Source organism: Cibotium barometz, chromosome 34, assembly GCF_041138505.1.
Source record: "Cibotium barometz isolate CiBa-2024 chromosome 34, ASM4113850v1, whole genome shotgun sequence".
Classification (NCBI taxonomy): domain Eukaryota; kingdom Viridiplantae; phylum Streptophyta; class Polypodiopsida; order Cyatheales; family Cibotiaceae; genus Cibotium; species Cibotium barometz.
This window is the reverse complement of record NC_141079.1, coordinates 44,334,425-44,349,546: the sequence shown is the minus strand read 5'-3', so window position 1 is coordinate 44,349,546 and position 15,122 is coordinate 44,334,425. Positions and strand designations below refer to the sequence as shown.

At 39.3% G+C, this 15,122-nt stretch overlaps 1 protein-coding gene across 2 annotated transcripts; it reads right to left on the bottom strand.

The window, feature by feature from the left end:
- Positions 1 to 12,070: 12,070 nt before the first annotated feature.
- On the bottom strand, positions 12,071 to 14,908 carry LOC147619067 (uncharacterized). Of its 2 annotated transcripts, none has more exons than XM_086774530.1 (3): positions 14,588 to 14,908; positions 12,954 to 14,447; positions 12,071 to 12,742 (listed from the first exon to the last, which is right to left on the bottom strand). In XM_086774530.1, the coding sequence occupies exons 1-3, from the start codon at positions 14,628 to 14,630 to the stop codon at positions 12,144 to 12,146; spliced, it is 2,136 nt and encodes a 711-aa protein (XP_086630656.1). In that variant the 5' UTR covers positions 14,631 to 14,908; the 3' UTR covers positions 12,071 to 12,143. The 2 variants fall into 2 exon arrangements, with proteins under 2 accessions (XP_086630656.1, XP_086630657.1); XM_086774531.1 differs by having other exon boundaries at positions 14,771 to 14,908.
- Positions 14,909 to 15,122: the final 214 nt, after the last annotated feature.

The window sequence follows — 15,122 nt, the reverse complement described above, 5'->3', positions numbered from 1 at the left end:
CCTAAGAGATATCAGGGTCAAACCCAAGATATGGGAAGTTCCAGAAGGGAAGAAATGTCCTTTTCCCGAGACTCAATTCCCTGGATTTCAACTTCAGAAGTTCCACCCTTGAACAAGAGAGTGAAATGCTATAACTGTCAAGGATTTGGACATCGCAGTATGGATTGCCCAACTCCTTTTGGATCAAGGTTTTCAATGCAGGGAAATCAGGGATCAAGATTCCAGACTCTGGCCCCTTCCTTCGAGAGTAATCACGGTTCTATCCGCCAAAATCAGGGGAATCCCAGAGGTAGACCGTCTATCCAACCTACAGTTTCAACCCAAAGTAATGCAAGACCTCCAACTCAGAATAGGGGAAGTCAAAGAGAGTTGTTCCCAAATCGGCCATCCACTTCCAAGGTAGTAACACTGGAAGTGATTGAAGAAGAAGAAGAAGATGAAAAAGATCATACTCCACCTGCAAGATGAGGACATCTCACGTTTTTTAAGTGGGGTAGAATGTAAGATTCCTCCCCAGCCTCTGAGGATGTCCAGTATCTTCCCCTGTAATCAAATCCCTCTTCAGAAATATAAAAGATCTTGTTTCTACCAGTTTTGGCCTAGAGAGAGAAAATATTCTAGAAAGAGAATATTCAGATTTTAAATATTTTTGGATAGAAAAATACCTCATCTTATTAAAATAAGTTTCCCTGAAACAGAAGTTCAAAAAGATTTCTACAAGGTGCATTAGAAATTAAGTATAATCTGTTCAAGAGGCATTATCCTGGGGATGAAGATTTTTTTGAAATTTTAAATTAAGGTTCCTATGGACCAATATAAGATTCATCCAAATGTAGGGAGGAGATAAATGAAGAAATAAAAGAAAAATCTCTCCAAAATGAGTAAATACTCACATAAGATGAAGAGTTGACTAAGGACAAGGTTAATAGTTAAAAAAGGGAGATATTTAGAAGTAATGATGCATTTTTAACACCTCTGCATGGGGGAATTCCTCTCATGAAGAGGGCGCCTATTTCACATGCTTCAATGAGTTTTAAACTCCCAAATAATGAAATATTTTCATCTCTCCTCTCTCCTGTTTCAACTGACCTAAAAATGGTCAAAATTTGACCAAACTGATCTGGAAAATTCTAGAATCAGTTTGCTTGGTTAGAGGCTCACTTTTTCCTATAAATAGAAGCCCTCCCCTTTGTTGAAACTCAATAATGTTTTTGCACTGTTACCCTGCCTCTCCCAAGTGCCAAAAACAATGAATTAATTCATTAGTTTTTGACCTTCCCTCTTCCAAAAGATTGGTGGCCACTCTTGTTTCCAAACAAGAGTAGAACCCTCAAACCATCAAGCCAAAGGAAAGCTCTTAAATTATCAATGTAAGTTGGAGATTCTTCTCTTTTCCATTCTTTTATGGCTTTTTATGATTTTTGTCTTCTCTAAATGATGTTATGCCTCATTGCAAAAGGCATTCCCCTCTCTTCTCTAGTAAATCCAACCATTCTCTATCCTAGGCAATTGATTAATGATTAAAGTCAAGTTTTTTATAATGTTTGTCTTAAATAAGTAGAAACATGTTTACTTTAGAATAATTTCAATACTCTTGGTGCATTTTTAATTAATTTTAGAGACTTAAAATTTGAAAAATGGTCAGCCATACAAAGGAGGTTATGGCGAAATTTTTAAAAATTAATGAAATAAATTTCATCTTTTATTATTCTAAAAGAGTAATCCTTATGGTTTCTATATTCTAAAGTATCATTTTCATACATAGAAGATGCATTTTGATTATTTGTATAAAAGAAAATTAGTATTATTATAAAAGTATTACTTTCATCATATTTGATTTTCATGCATAAAAGTATGCACAAAAGATTATTATTTTATTGTAAAAGTGTTACTTTTATCATATTTGATTTTCATGCATAGAGGTATACATAAAAGATTATTATTTTATTGTAAAAGTGTTACTTTTATCATATTTGATTTTCATGCATAGAGGTATGCATAAAAGATTATTATTTTATTGTAAAAGTGTTACTTTTATCATATTTGATTTTCATGCATAGAGGTATGCATAAAAGATTATTATTTTATTATAAAAGTGTTACTTTTATCATATTTGATTTTTATGCATAAATGGGTGTATAAAAGATATTTTTATATTAAAAGTGTGATTTTTATCATAAATGATTTTATGCTTAAATTAGATGCATAAGAGAAATTCTTTTATTCTAAAAGTGTAATTCCTACTAAATTGGATTTATGAATGGAAAGATATATACAGAATTTATTTTAATCCAAAAGTGTTATTCTCATCAATTTTGATTTTATGCATAGAAAGATGCATAAAGAAATCTATTTTTAGTTCAAAAGAGTTATTTTCATCAATTTTGATTTATGCATGAGAAGATATATAAAAGATTGAATTATAATTCAAAAGTGTCATTCTCATTTAAATGAAGTTATGCATAGGAAGATGCATAAAAGATTGATTTTTATTTCGAAAGTGTTATTCTCCTTAAAATGAAATTTATGCATAAATAGATGCGTAAAGAAATTTTATATAAAAAATAAGAATTCTCTTGTATTCTATAAATAGATACGAGGATGTGAAACGAATCAAATAGATGAAAATGAACGAGGAATAGATGGAGATGTATGTTTGTGAAAGAATGGACGTAGTTATATCAATATAAAAGAAATGATGTAGATGTATGTGAAGGATGTATGTGAAAGGAAAGATGTATGTGGAAATGGATGTAGATATGGAATGTGGATGTGGATGTGTGGAGCAAAACTTGCAGATTCCTTCTTCTTTGCACTTGGTGCAGATGCATTAGCCACAACTATGCCCAATTCTTTCTTTTTCTCCTTCTCTAGACTTTTCTTGCACTCATTTATGTAGTGCCCTGGTTGCGTGCAATAGTTACACTTTTCCTTTTTTAAGGCTTATCACCTTCTTTCTCTACATCCTTACCTGAGGATTCTGATTTTGGTTTATAGCCACCATGCAAAGAAGCTTTACATTTTCCTTTCTGATCAAATGTAAGGACATTTGGATCGAGGCACAACTTTGATAAGAATCCAGCAATGCATTGAGAACTGTGGGCACCAATGTACTATCAGGATATCTCTCATCCACACTAGCAGGATTCTCTTAAAATCTTTGATCTTACTCAAGAAGCTATCCATTGAGTCTCCCTCATTCATGTGCTCAAACTCCAACTGTTTTGCAAAAACAGAAATGCAAGACGTGCTTCATTATTGCACACTTGGTATAATTTGACAAGTGCATCCCATGCCTGTTTTAAAGTCTTACATGACCGAATATGAGGAATAATGTTTTGCTTCAAAGAAAGTACAAGCAATGCATGTGCTTGTACCTCTGCATCTCTTCTACCCCATCTCATTTGACCCAACAGGTGGAGATACTGGTGGTGCATGTGGGGGAGCCACATCTATATCAGATTCTAGCTTAAATGTACTTGCAGCACCTAGTTGCACTGGTACTTATGAAACAGGACGAGTTTCACTTTCTACCACTAACCACATTCCAAAGGCCTTTATCAACCAATATATGCCTCATCATATAGGACTGCAATGGGTAGTTAGTCCCATCACGTTTGTCCTCAGGAGAGACAACATGTTGAATACATCTCTATTGCCAGCCCATGACTTTCTACCAAATGCAAAATCTTTCAACACACTGCAAGTACTTAGTATTCATTGAATGCAACCGTGGATGACTGCCAACTACTTGAATCACCTGCAAAGTGTATGAAGAATAACACAGAGTAGAGAATACAATGTTACTGGCAAAAGTATAATGGTCGATGTTGTTGAAGACACTGTAGATGCTGTTGCACACCAAATCTTTGTCGCTACACAACCCAAACACCCAAAATCAAGCAGAACCAATCCAAAATGATACCTCTCCAAAACGTATGCAAAAACCTTGCGATGTCCAAAACATTTCCGAAACGCACTCGAATCACACTGCGGACCCCAAAAATTAAGTATACTTTGTATACAGCACACTACAGTATATTCCTCCTTCTTCTAAAAGAGTATCTCAATCGGACACAGAAAAACAAGGTCGTGTGAGGAGGGAGGCAGACTACTAGATGAAGTGTCAAGGAAGCTAGCTTTGATACCATGTTGGAAACATGGATCCTCCCACTTCCCGGGAGGTCACCCATCCCAATTGTGTTCCTGCGCAAGCGCGTTGAATTGAGATGTTCCAAAAGTCACTCTAGCCATCCAAACCCCAAAACCTTAAGGTGTATGACCTCTGGTAATCCAATTTGTAGAAACTTCAACTTTTCGAGATTCAAACCCAGTCTCACTACATGAGCTGGTTATCTCTAGAAGTGTGGATTACATCTCCAACACTAGTATCAGCAGAGCATTATATGGTGGGATTACTCTGATACCAGGATTTGTAGCATTATACGGTAGTGATGTGTGTGAACACCCTTAGGACCGCGGGCGTACTTTTTCCCTCACTAGGAGGTTTTTTCCCCCATGCGCATGTACACCCTCTTATCTACTCATTATGGGTGTGTACTTATCTTTTGTATCTAGCACACAGTTGTTCATTCTAATCTAGTGAGTTTTTGTGCTCTCAAGCTTCTCTATCTTGTGTGTGTGCATTGTTGCAACCCTAACCCTAATTCTAACAATTGGTATCAGAGCCCATGTTGTGATGTTGGAAGCTAAGACCTTAACCAAAGTGTGGCTTGAGGGAGGGTTTTGGAGATGCAATTCACACTTTTAGAGAGAACCAGCTCACGTGGTGACACTGGGTTTGAATCTTGGCAAGTTGAGGTTTCTACAAATTGGATTACTGGAGGTCACCTAACGCCTTAAGGTTTTGGGGTTTGTATGGCTGGACCAATTTGCGGAACACCTCAGTTAAGCGCACTTGTGCAGGCATATAACTAGGATGGGTGACCTTCGGGAGAATCCATGTTTCCAACCAGATCGTCATGTAATTTTCAAGACCTGTGTTGTGGAGATCGACATGCACCTTTGCATCGATTTCAATTTTCTAGGTAGGGAGATGGAGATGCACCCTTGGATGGGACAAATCTCTCGGAAGACAAAAATGCTAACATCTTACCCATCATGGGTAGGTTTTTAAACCCACGAGTGGCCCAGACCCGCTTACGGCGACGGGTCTAATCCACTTAGATCAAACTTCGGGCATGTCAATTATTGAATGGTCTAAACCGTTGTTCACATGTGTTAGTGTCTATGACACATGCACATGCACATAGGACATGGGGCTAGCTCACTCTTAAAAGGCAAAATGTATGAATATGATTATTTTTCCATTTTCATCACATCATGTTATATAAACACAATTGTTTTTCCCTTTTCAGCACACCAAACTCTGTCTATCATCAAACTTTGTTTATGTTGTAGTATGTATGCATGTCAAACCCATATGCATTCCTAACCTTCTATGACAAACCTGAAGGTTTCTTTTTCTCCTGTTGTACATCAACGTATTTGAAAACCTTGAAAAAATAAACAAAGAAACAAAATACTATTTTTCTCCAGCGATTTGTCTGGACCTAGTCTTGGAAGTGCCAAGCCTATATACACACACACACACACACACACACACACACACACGTACATTCTTTATATATATATTTTTATAATAAATATAAATGTACATATTTACGATACATTAATTTATATTTACTATATAAATATATGTATATTTATATAATAAACATATATACTCTCTCTTTCTCTCTCTCTCTCTCTCTCTCTCTCTCTCTCTTATTAGATTTATTGTAATTTAAACGCATTATGCTTGTTCTATGATAAATATATATATATATATATATATTATAATAACTATATAAACATATACATATTTAATATATAATATAAAATTATAAAATTATTATAAATTTGCTATAAAAATATCTATTATATATTAGATATATTTTCAGTACATATTAAGCACATAGTATTATATTAAATTTTACTATTAATATATAAGTTTATATTTACTATACATTTATTATATTAAATATGTTTATATATTTATAGTAAATAAATACTTATTATGTATACATATATTTATTTACATTATATTTGTATGTATATATATGTATTAGTTTATTTATTTTCCAATTATGCTCTTTCTTAGAGGTTTTTGGGAGAAATCTATCTTGTATATGTCAATGTGTGTTACATATATATATATATACATATATATATATATATACATATATATATATATATATACATACATATATATATATATATATAGTGTGTGTGTGTGTGTATGTGTATGTGTATGTGTGTATATCTTTTATTATACTAAATATGTTTATTTATTGTGGAGGACTTTATCCACCCTTAATCACATCTTCACGCTCCGGGCCACCATTGAGGAGGCCAAGGCACAGCACCATCGGGTTTACAGCTACTTTGTAGATTTTAAGGACCGCTTTCTTCACTGCCTCTGCTGCAGACTCTAGGGGTACCAACATATATGTGTTTATTTCTCTTTACCAGTTTGTCATTGGGCGGGTTCAAGCTCTAGGAGGTATTTGTTTATGCTAACAATATTTTCCTTGTCTTTGACTCAATGGAGGGACTCCAGAGACACTTGGATGCATTATAGTAATTTTACCTACATCGAGGCTTCTCACCTTGGGAAAACCAATGTCATGATCTTCAACACCTCTCCCCGCACAGCTACTAGAGAGAGTTTCATATACATGGGTGTCCTACTAGATATTGTCTCTTCCTACACTTACCTAGGGGTCATTTTCACTGGCCCAATCTTCACCATGTGCCTAGTAGCAGAGGCTAGATTGACACGAGGGTATGCAGCTTTAGCCTTGTTAGAGACACACTTCTAAGCTCATTTTTAGGAGCCGAGGACGAAGCGTTGGCTTTTCAACACCCTCTACTTGTATCACCCATGCTAGATATTTTAGATGGCCCTCCACCCACCCTAAGTGGATGATTATACTAGCCATGATCATGATGTATTTTCTTGGTAGTTTTTGTTTCTTCATTAGTCAATTGTATTTTCTTTTTGTTCCATGGAGATATATAACATGGACTATGATGTAGTCTTTTGGTCTCATAGGCCTTACGGGTCTTTTAAGATGATTAACATATCTTTCTTTCTCTCTTTCACTCACATACAATGCGAATGACTCTCTCTCTCTCTCTCTCTCTCTCTCTCTCTCTCTCTCACACACACACACACACACACACACACACACACATGCATGCATGCACTAGCCAATGGCTCTCTCTCTCTCTCTCTCTCTCTCTCTCTCTCTCTCTCTCTCTCCTCACACCAACAATGCATGCATGTGAGCCGCCGGGGGGGGGGGGGGGGGGACTCCTCGGGGGTTTCACCTCTATGAAATTTTGTGTATCACGTGCGTTCACCTCTAAGAAATTTTATGCAATCCATATCGCTCTCAACACAAATCCTCTATGTCTCTTTAGTCATCTACACTGGTCCTCTACACTGTGTGCATACGCACACTCTCCTAGCATCAAAACACGCTAGCTATCGCGACAACTGATCTCGTCGCTACTCAAATTCTTTAGCTCCGACACTATTGGACATGATGGACAAACACTATGATGTTCGCCCACAAAGAGTAATGGAGGAGTATGCACAGACGCATTTGAGTCACTACCATTCTGCAAATTTAGATTGACAGATATTCACAAGAAGAATTATGACAAGTTAATGAAAGGAATAAGTCTCAAGTGACTAGCATGTGTAATTCATTTCGTTTACGTAAGAAATGTTTAGTCAGTCACTCCACTTTCATTATATATTTCTTGGATTTATGTAAAGAATGCTTAGTTATAGCACAACTTTCTTAAGTTGAATAATTATATGCTAGAAATGTATCTTTGAAACAATAGAGTTTTCATAAGATGAATTGTATGTACACTTTGTAACAATCTTTTAAAAAAGTGCACGAAGACCATTGGGCCGAGCTTGCTTGGCACCGGTGACCTTTCCCACACAATAGCGGGCCACAGAGGAGCAGTTGCAGAGAGGGATACGATCATGCCTTGGTTGTGGTGGTTTGAGGAGATTCCTCATCCATTTTGTAAGTAAAACAAGCGTTAATCTTCTCAATGTTTTCATGCTAATATACTTAGATCATTCTCATTTTCTAACATATATTACCACAAACCAATCAATTGTAGGAAAATAATTTTGGTCATCCGTATGCCACCTAGCATGGTTACACTACCCCAATGGCGCATTTGGTGACACTTAGGCATAGTTATTTAAAGCAAAAATTGAATCTGTACATAGCAAGTAAGTGCAATCTAAAGAAGCAAGTAAGTACAATCTAACAAACTAAAGAAGAATTGTATGTCTAAACGTACGTCATTTTTTCCTGCATGAGGCTGTTGAGACCCCAGTTCCAACAGGTGCTACTAGTATCGGAGGAGATGAGCACACAGGGGATGACCTTCAACACTATCTCCCACCGCCCATGGAGTGTACTTGGGATCAACAGGGGCACCAAAATCCAAGCCATGCGGGCAGTGGCGGGCCTAGATTACTTTTTGGGTAATCTCAAGTGGGTTATCCAGTGGCCTAGTCGGTGCACAGCGTAGATTGGTGACATGAGGGAAAATCAAAAGAAAAAACAAATTTTTAATGTATTTTCTTGCTTCTTAAAAGCCTATTCACATGCTCGGGCGCCCATTACTAGACTTCTGCCGTCCGGTCCTCCTTTCGGAAATCTATAGATTCATAGATATAGCTTTATATTTATGCTCGAGGTGGGGTATTTCTTTAAAAATGGCTTTGCAAGATTCAAAACTCAAGCTCAAGGTGCGGGTTTTTCACTCTATATCGGCAAAAGTCCCTCTACATAACCTTGCCCAAAACGGATGCACAAGTCGAGATTTATAGTTTACTATAAAACTACAAAAAATGAGACAAGTTGGTCCCAAAAACAGTGGCAGTGCTAAGTTCTTGTTTCTAGCGCTAAACGAGATCCAGTTTTTTAGAAAAATGAAAAAAATCCAATATGAATTGTGACAATACCAATTTATTGAATACAATCTTCAAATTCATCATAGCACTAGAAAATCCATCCTCTAGAATCTCAATGTCCTATAACTTCAAGAAACGCTTCCCCATACCGCCTATAAAACAAGAGGAGAGGATGGTTTCATTGAAGATTTCACTAGCAAGATCTAAGGGAAAGAAATAGAGACCAACTTTGTGGAGGACAACACATGTGTCTGTACCTTGAGCCTCTATACAAGCCATCGCAACCTTACATGGTTCACGTACATAAAAGGCATCACCTAGAAGGATCCACCAAAGCTTTAATTTTATGTGCTGCCGTTCCTCTTTCTTATAATTCTCGATAGGGAGTCCAAGACACCCTAGTGAGTTTTGAGACAAACCAGATGGGCAAGTCACAACAGTACATAGGTTGGCATAATGAGGTTGCATAGCATCAGGCATGTCATCCATACACATATATTAAACTATGACACTTAATAAAAATATGACACCTCAAACAATAAGCACTCCTACGTCTAACATGGAGCCATAAAAATAGGTTTCTTGAAGCACTTACAAGTCTAGACCAGGGCCCATATGGCAAGTACCTATCTAGAACTTGATGTGTGGATCATGATGAGAATGTTTAAGGTCCGTTAATCACCTGGATAATCCTCCCATTCCCCGATCATCTTTCGAGTGAAGATTAGATCGCCACGATGATGCTTGAGGAGCCGGGGAGCCCACGACATCCCAGGCTTCTCATAGCCAAAGAAGCTCATGGCACAAAGCTGGACCACCAAGTGGGGATTCCTCTTGCAAACTTCTAGAATTTGGTCATCCAGGTTGTCCTTAATTATATTGACAGGCATCAGCTGCTTAGACCCCAGTAGCCCGAGTATGCTGAGAATCCTGTCTTCTGGGTGATCACATTGACGGGCAGTAACAAGGTGTGCAACAAGCATAGGGCAAGATATACACTGTCCTGTCATTAATGGCTCTTGACAGTTCAGATCATCCATGCAAGCAATTTGTGAGGTTCTACAGTACAGTGGACTCAGATGAAGCAGCGGTGCAGTTGCTGCAGCAATTTGTGAGGTTCTACACACTAGACTCGGATGAAGCAGCGGTGCCGTTGCTGCAGCAAAAAATGAAGCCACATGTATGTAAGCTTGACGATCCATGAATATAAGCTGGTTGCTGCTGGCTTCTCTAGCAAGTGGGAAGGAGCGACAGTCTTCACACATCACATTTGGGATACCCATAGTTGGAATGCGATCAGGCAGAATGCGTGAATTAGTGGCTATGTTGTCGTTGTAGTACATCCCAAAGAGTGCATAACTCGTTTCTGCATACACCACCATCAAAGGTTCTAGCAGGCATCTGCAGAATCCCCTTCCAGGTTTGCTGAAGTGCAAATCCTCCTCAGCCGGACGCATTGCCACTATGGTGCGTCTTGCACGTGGACGTCTTTCGCCTACCTCAAGGATGACCTTATCCTCATCTTCATCTGATACACGGCTGTTTATACGCAGCCTGTTCCTCTGACTGAACTCCAGGAAGTGATTGAGTTGCTCCCGCTCCTCAAGACTGAGGGAGAGCACAAACGTGAGCTTCTTGGGAAGCGCACATTCCTGTACTGTCCATGCGCGGCTGAACCAGCGCGGCATGGTTGGTCGCCCTGCATGATCAGATGCACCCCAGAACTTCATGTTTCGAGCGCTAAACGAGATCCAGTATTTTAGAAAAATGAAAAAAATCCAAGATGAATTGTGACAATCCCAGTTTATTGAATACAATCTTCAAATTCATCATAGCACTAGAAAATCCATCCTCTAGAATCTAACTTCAAGAAACGCTTTCCCATACCGCCTATAAAACAAGAGGAGAGGATGGTTTCATTGAAGATTTCACTAGCAAGACCTAAGGGAAAGAAATAGAGACCAACTTTGTGGAGGACAACACATGTGTCTGTACCTGGAGCCTCTATACAAGCCATCGCAACCTTACATGGTTCATGTGCATAAAAGGCATCACCTAGAAGGATCCACCAAAGCTTTAATTTTATGTGCTGTCATTTATCTTTCCTATAATTCTCGATAGGGAGTCCAAGACACCCTAGTGAGTTTTGAGAAAAACCAGATGCGCAAGTCGTAAAACCAAATGGGCAAGTCATAACACTATGATGTTTGCCCACAAAGAGTAATGGAGGAGTATGCACGGATGCATTTGAGTCACTACCATTCTGCAAATTTAGATTGAGAGATATTCACAAGAAGAATTATGACAAGTTAACGAAAGGAATAAGTCTCAAGTGACTAGCATGTGTAATTCATTTCGTTTAGTCAGTCACTCCACGTTCATTATATATTTCTTGGATTTATGTAAAGAATGCTTAGTTATAGTACAATTTTCTTAAGTTGAATAATTATATGCTAGAAATGTATCTTTGAAACAATAGAGTTTTCATAAGATGAATTGTATGTACACTTTGTAACAATCTTTTAAAAAACTGCAGGAAGGCTACTCGATAGAGACACACTACACGAGAAAATCATTGGGCCGAGCTTGCTTGGCACCAGGTGTGGCATGGGGTGACCTTTCCCGCACAATAGTGGGCCACAGAGGAGCAGTTGCAGAGAGGGATACGATCATGCCTTGGTTGTGGTGGTTTGAGGAGATTCCTCATCCGTTTTGTAAGTAAAACAAGCGTTAATCTTCTCAATGTTTTCATGCTAATATACTTAGATCATTCTCATTTTCTAACATATATTACCACAAACCAATTGTAGGAAAATAATTTTGGTCATCTGTATGCCACCTAGCATGGTTACACTACCCCAATGGCGCATTTGGTGACACTTGGAGTCTTCCCTATGGGCATAGTTATTTAAAGCAAAAATTGAATCTATACATAGCAAGTAAGTGCAATCTATAGAACTAAAGAAGAAATGTATGTCTAAACGTACGTCATTTTTTCCTTGAATTTTCACATGAGGCTGTTGAGACCCCAGTTCCAACAGGAACTACTATGAATTGTGACAATCCCAATTTATTGAATACAATCTTCAAATTCATCATAGCACTAGAAAATCCATCCTCTAGAATCTCAATGTCCTGTTAACTTCAAGAAACACTTTCCCATACCGCCTATAAAACAAGAGGAGAGGATGGTTTCATTGAAGATTTCACTAGCAAGATCTAAGGGAAAGAAATAGAGACCAACTTTGTGGAGGACAACACATGTGTCTGTACCTGGAGCCTCCATACAAGCCATCGCAACCTTACATGGTTCATGTGCATAAAAGGCATCACCTAGAAGGATCCACCAAAGCTTTAATTTTATGTGCTGTCGTTTATCTTTCCTATAATTCTCGATAGGGAGTCCAAGACACCCTAGTGAGTTTTGATGAAAAGCAGATGGGCAAATCCTAAAAGCAGATGGGCAAGTCATAACACTACATAGGTTGGCATAATGAGGTTGCATAGCATCAGGCATGCCAAAGCTATAGTCCCTCCATGTAAAGTACTGGTAATTATTGCGTCTTTCCCGAAACAGTGCTTCCACGCCAGATTTGAATGTGAGTCGAAGTTGAAATTCGCCAGATTGGCCATTGATATCAGCCGTAGAGTTGGTGATGCACGCTGACAATTCAATATGTTGAGGGCACACGTTGACAACGTGCACATTGGTTTTGATGATGGGACCTATCATCCATACACATATATTAAACTATGACACTTAACAAAAAAATATGACACCTCAAACAATAAGCACTCCTACGTCTAACATGGAGCCATAAAAATAGGTTTCTTGGAGCACTTACAAGTCTAGACCAGGGCCCATATGGCAAGTTACTGACCTATCTAGAACTTGATGTGTGAATCATGATGAGAATGTTTAAGGTCAGTTAATCACCTGGATAATCCTCCCATTCTCCGATCATCTTTCGAGTGAAGATTAGATCGCCACGATGATGCTTGAGGAGCCGGGGAGCCCACGACATCCCAGGCTTCTCATAGCCAAAGAAGCTCATGGCACAAAGCTGGACCACCAAGTGGGGATTCCTCGTACAAACTTCTAGAATCTGGTCATCCAGGTTGTCCTTAATTATATTGACAGGCATCAGCTGCTTAGACCCCAGTAGCCCGAGTATGCTGAGAATCCTGTCTTCTGGGTGATCACATTGACGGGCAGTAACAAGGTGTGCAACAAGCATAGGGCAAGATATACACTTTCCTGTCATTAATGGCTCTTGACAGTTCAGATCATCCATGCAAGCAATTTGTGAGGTTCTACAGTACAGTGGACTCAGATGAAGCAGCGGTGCAGTTGCTGCAGCAAAAAATGAAGCCACATGTATGTAAGCTTGACGATCCATGAATATAAGCTGGTTGCTGCTGGCTTCTCTCGCAAGTGGGAAGGAGCGACAGTCTTCACACATCACATTTGGGATACCCATAGTTGGAATGCGATCAGGCAGAATGCGTGAATTAGTGGCTATGTTGTCTTTGTAGTACATCCTAAAGAGTTGATAACTCGCTCTTGCATACACCACCATCAAAGGATCTAGCAGGCATCTGCAGAATCCCCTTCCAGGTTTGCTGAAGTGCAAATCCTCCTCAGCCGGACGCATTGCCACTATGGTGCGTTTTGCGCGTGGACGTCTTTCGTCGACCTTAAGGATGACCTTATCCTCATCTTCATCTGATACACAGCTGTTTATACGCAGCCTGTTCCTCTGACTGAACTCCAGGAAGTGATTGAGTTGCTCCCGCTCCTCAAGACTGAGGGAGAGCACAAACGTGAGCTTCTTGGGAAGCGCACATTCCTGTACTGTCCATGCGCGGCTGAACCAGCGCGGCATGGTTGGTCGCCCTGCATGATCAGATGCACCCCAGAACTTCATGTGCAGGTCTTGCCCGATGCCGTGTGGGAGTACAAAGCAACCTTTGCTTTCTGAGTAATAGCTCCCCATGCGGGGGATCTCCCTCTCCTTCTCCGTCGGGCTGGTCTGGTCGATGCACACTGCATCAAACCATGCACATTCCACGCCTTCTTCATCCTGCAGCACCCTGAAGAGATGTTTCAAATCTTGGTAGCACGGGCTATCACTGAAGTCTGCGGCTTTGAAAGCCTCATTGTAGTAAGCTGTCCTTGAGCTCCCTGCTCCTGCAGCAGCGACCTGGTTTCCGATCTGCCTTGAGAAATCCCGGACCTTCTGCATCCAAGTGTGGGATATGGTGTGGAAATCCCAGTTGTCAGGCTCCTTGAAGCAGATTCCGCGGGCGCTGACGTCCACAGTAGCAGCCACGTCGATGACGCGAATAGGGTAGGGCGATGACGTTTCCACCACCGCGTCATGCCTGCTGGCGGCAGTGCTGGTTCCAGGCTCCATCGACGCCACGCTTCCTGCAGCAACATCCCGATTAATAAACTCAATAGCATAATAAAACAATAATCATTATATTATCAGACAGGTTAATACGTAAGCGTTATATGGTTACATCTGGTTCTAATCATCGAAGTGTTAATTAGAATTAAATAGTTACGAGGAGGAAGTTGCTGCGAATTAGTGTTGCTGTAACTCGTCATTTTTTGTTGGTTGGCTTGGCTCTAAATAAATCAGAACCTTGCTGCTGCAATGCAATGCAATGGTTTTTACATTTCACAAAAATCGTGAATGGTGTCCATTAATGGCTCTACTTGCATGATCAGAGGCTACAGCAACCAACCTGGAACGTCACGAAGACCAGCTGCAGGATCGATCCCTAAAACCTAACTCTCTCTCTCTCTCTCTCTCTCGCGGTGGCTGTACCAGGCTATATATTATCTGCAGCTACGCTGCCACTCTTAGGAATTCAGATCCAAACTGCAAATTTCAAGATGCCATTGACTTCCATTTTCAAGGCGCGTTACCCATCAGGTTTATTTAACATATGATATATATAATATATATATGGTCGGTGCCAGGCATATATAATATATTATATATATAATATATATATATATATATGGTCCATAGGCTCCCTCCCTTTAATTAATTGTCCCTTACGCGAGAAATAACCGTGAGGGTTAATTTCAAAG

Coding starts and splice junctions, on each gene's coding strand:
- LOC147619067 (XM_086774530.1), bottom strand. CDS start 14,630: ATGACGAGTTACAGCAACACTAATTCGCAGCAACTTCCTCCTC. Junction 14,448..14,587: donor TTCGCAGCAACTTCCTCCTC/GTAACTATTTAA, acceptor ATGTTGCTGCAG/GAAGCGTGGCGTCGATGGAG. Junction 12,743..12,953: donor AGAATGGGAGGATTATCCAG/GTGATTAACTGA, acceptor TATGGATGATAG/GTCCCATCATCAAAACCAAT.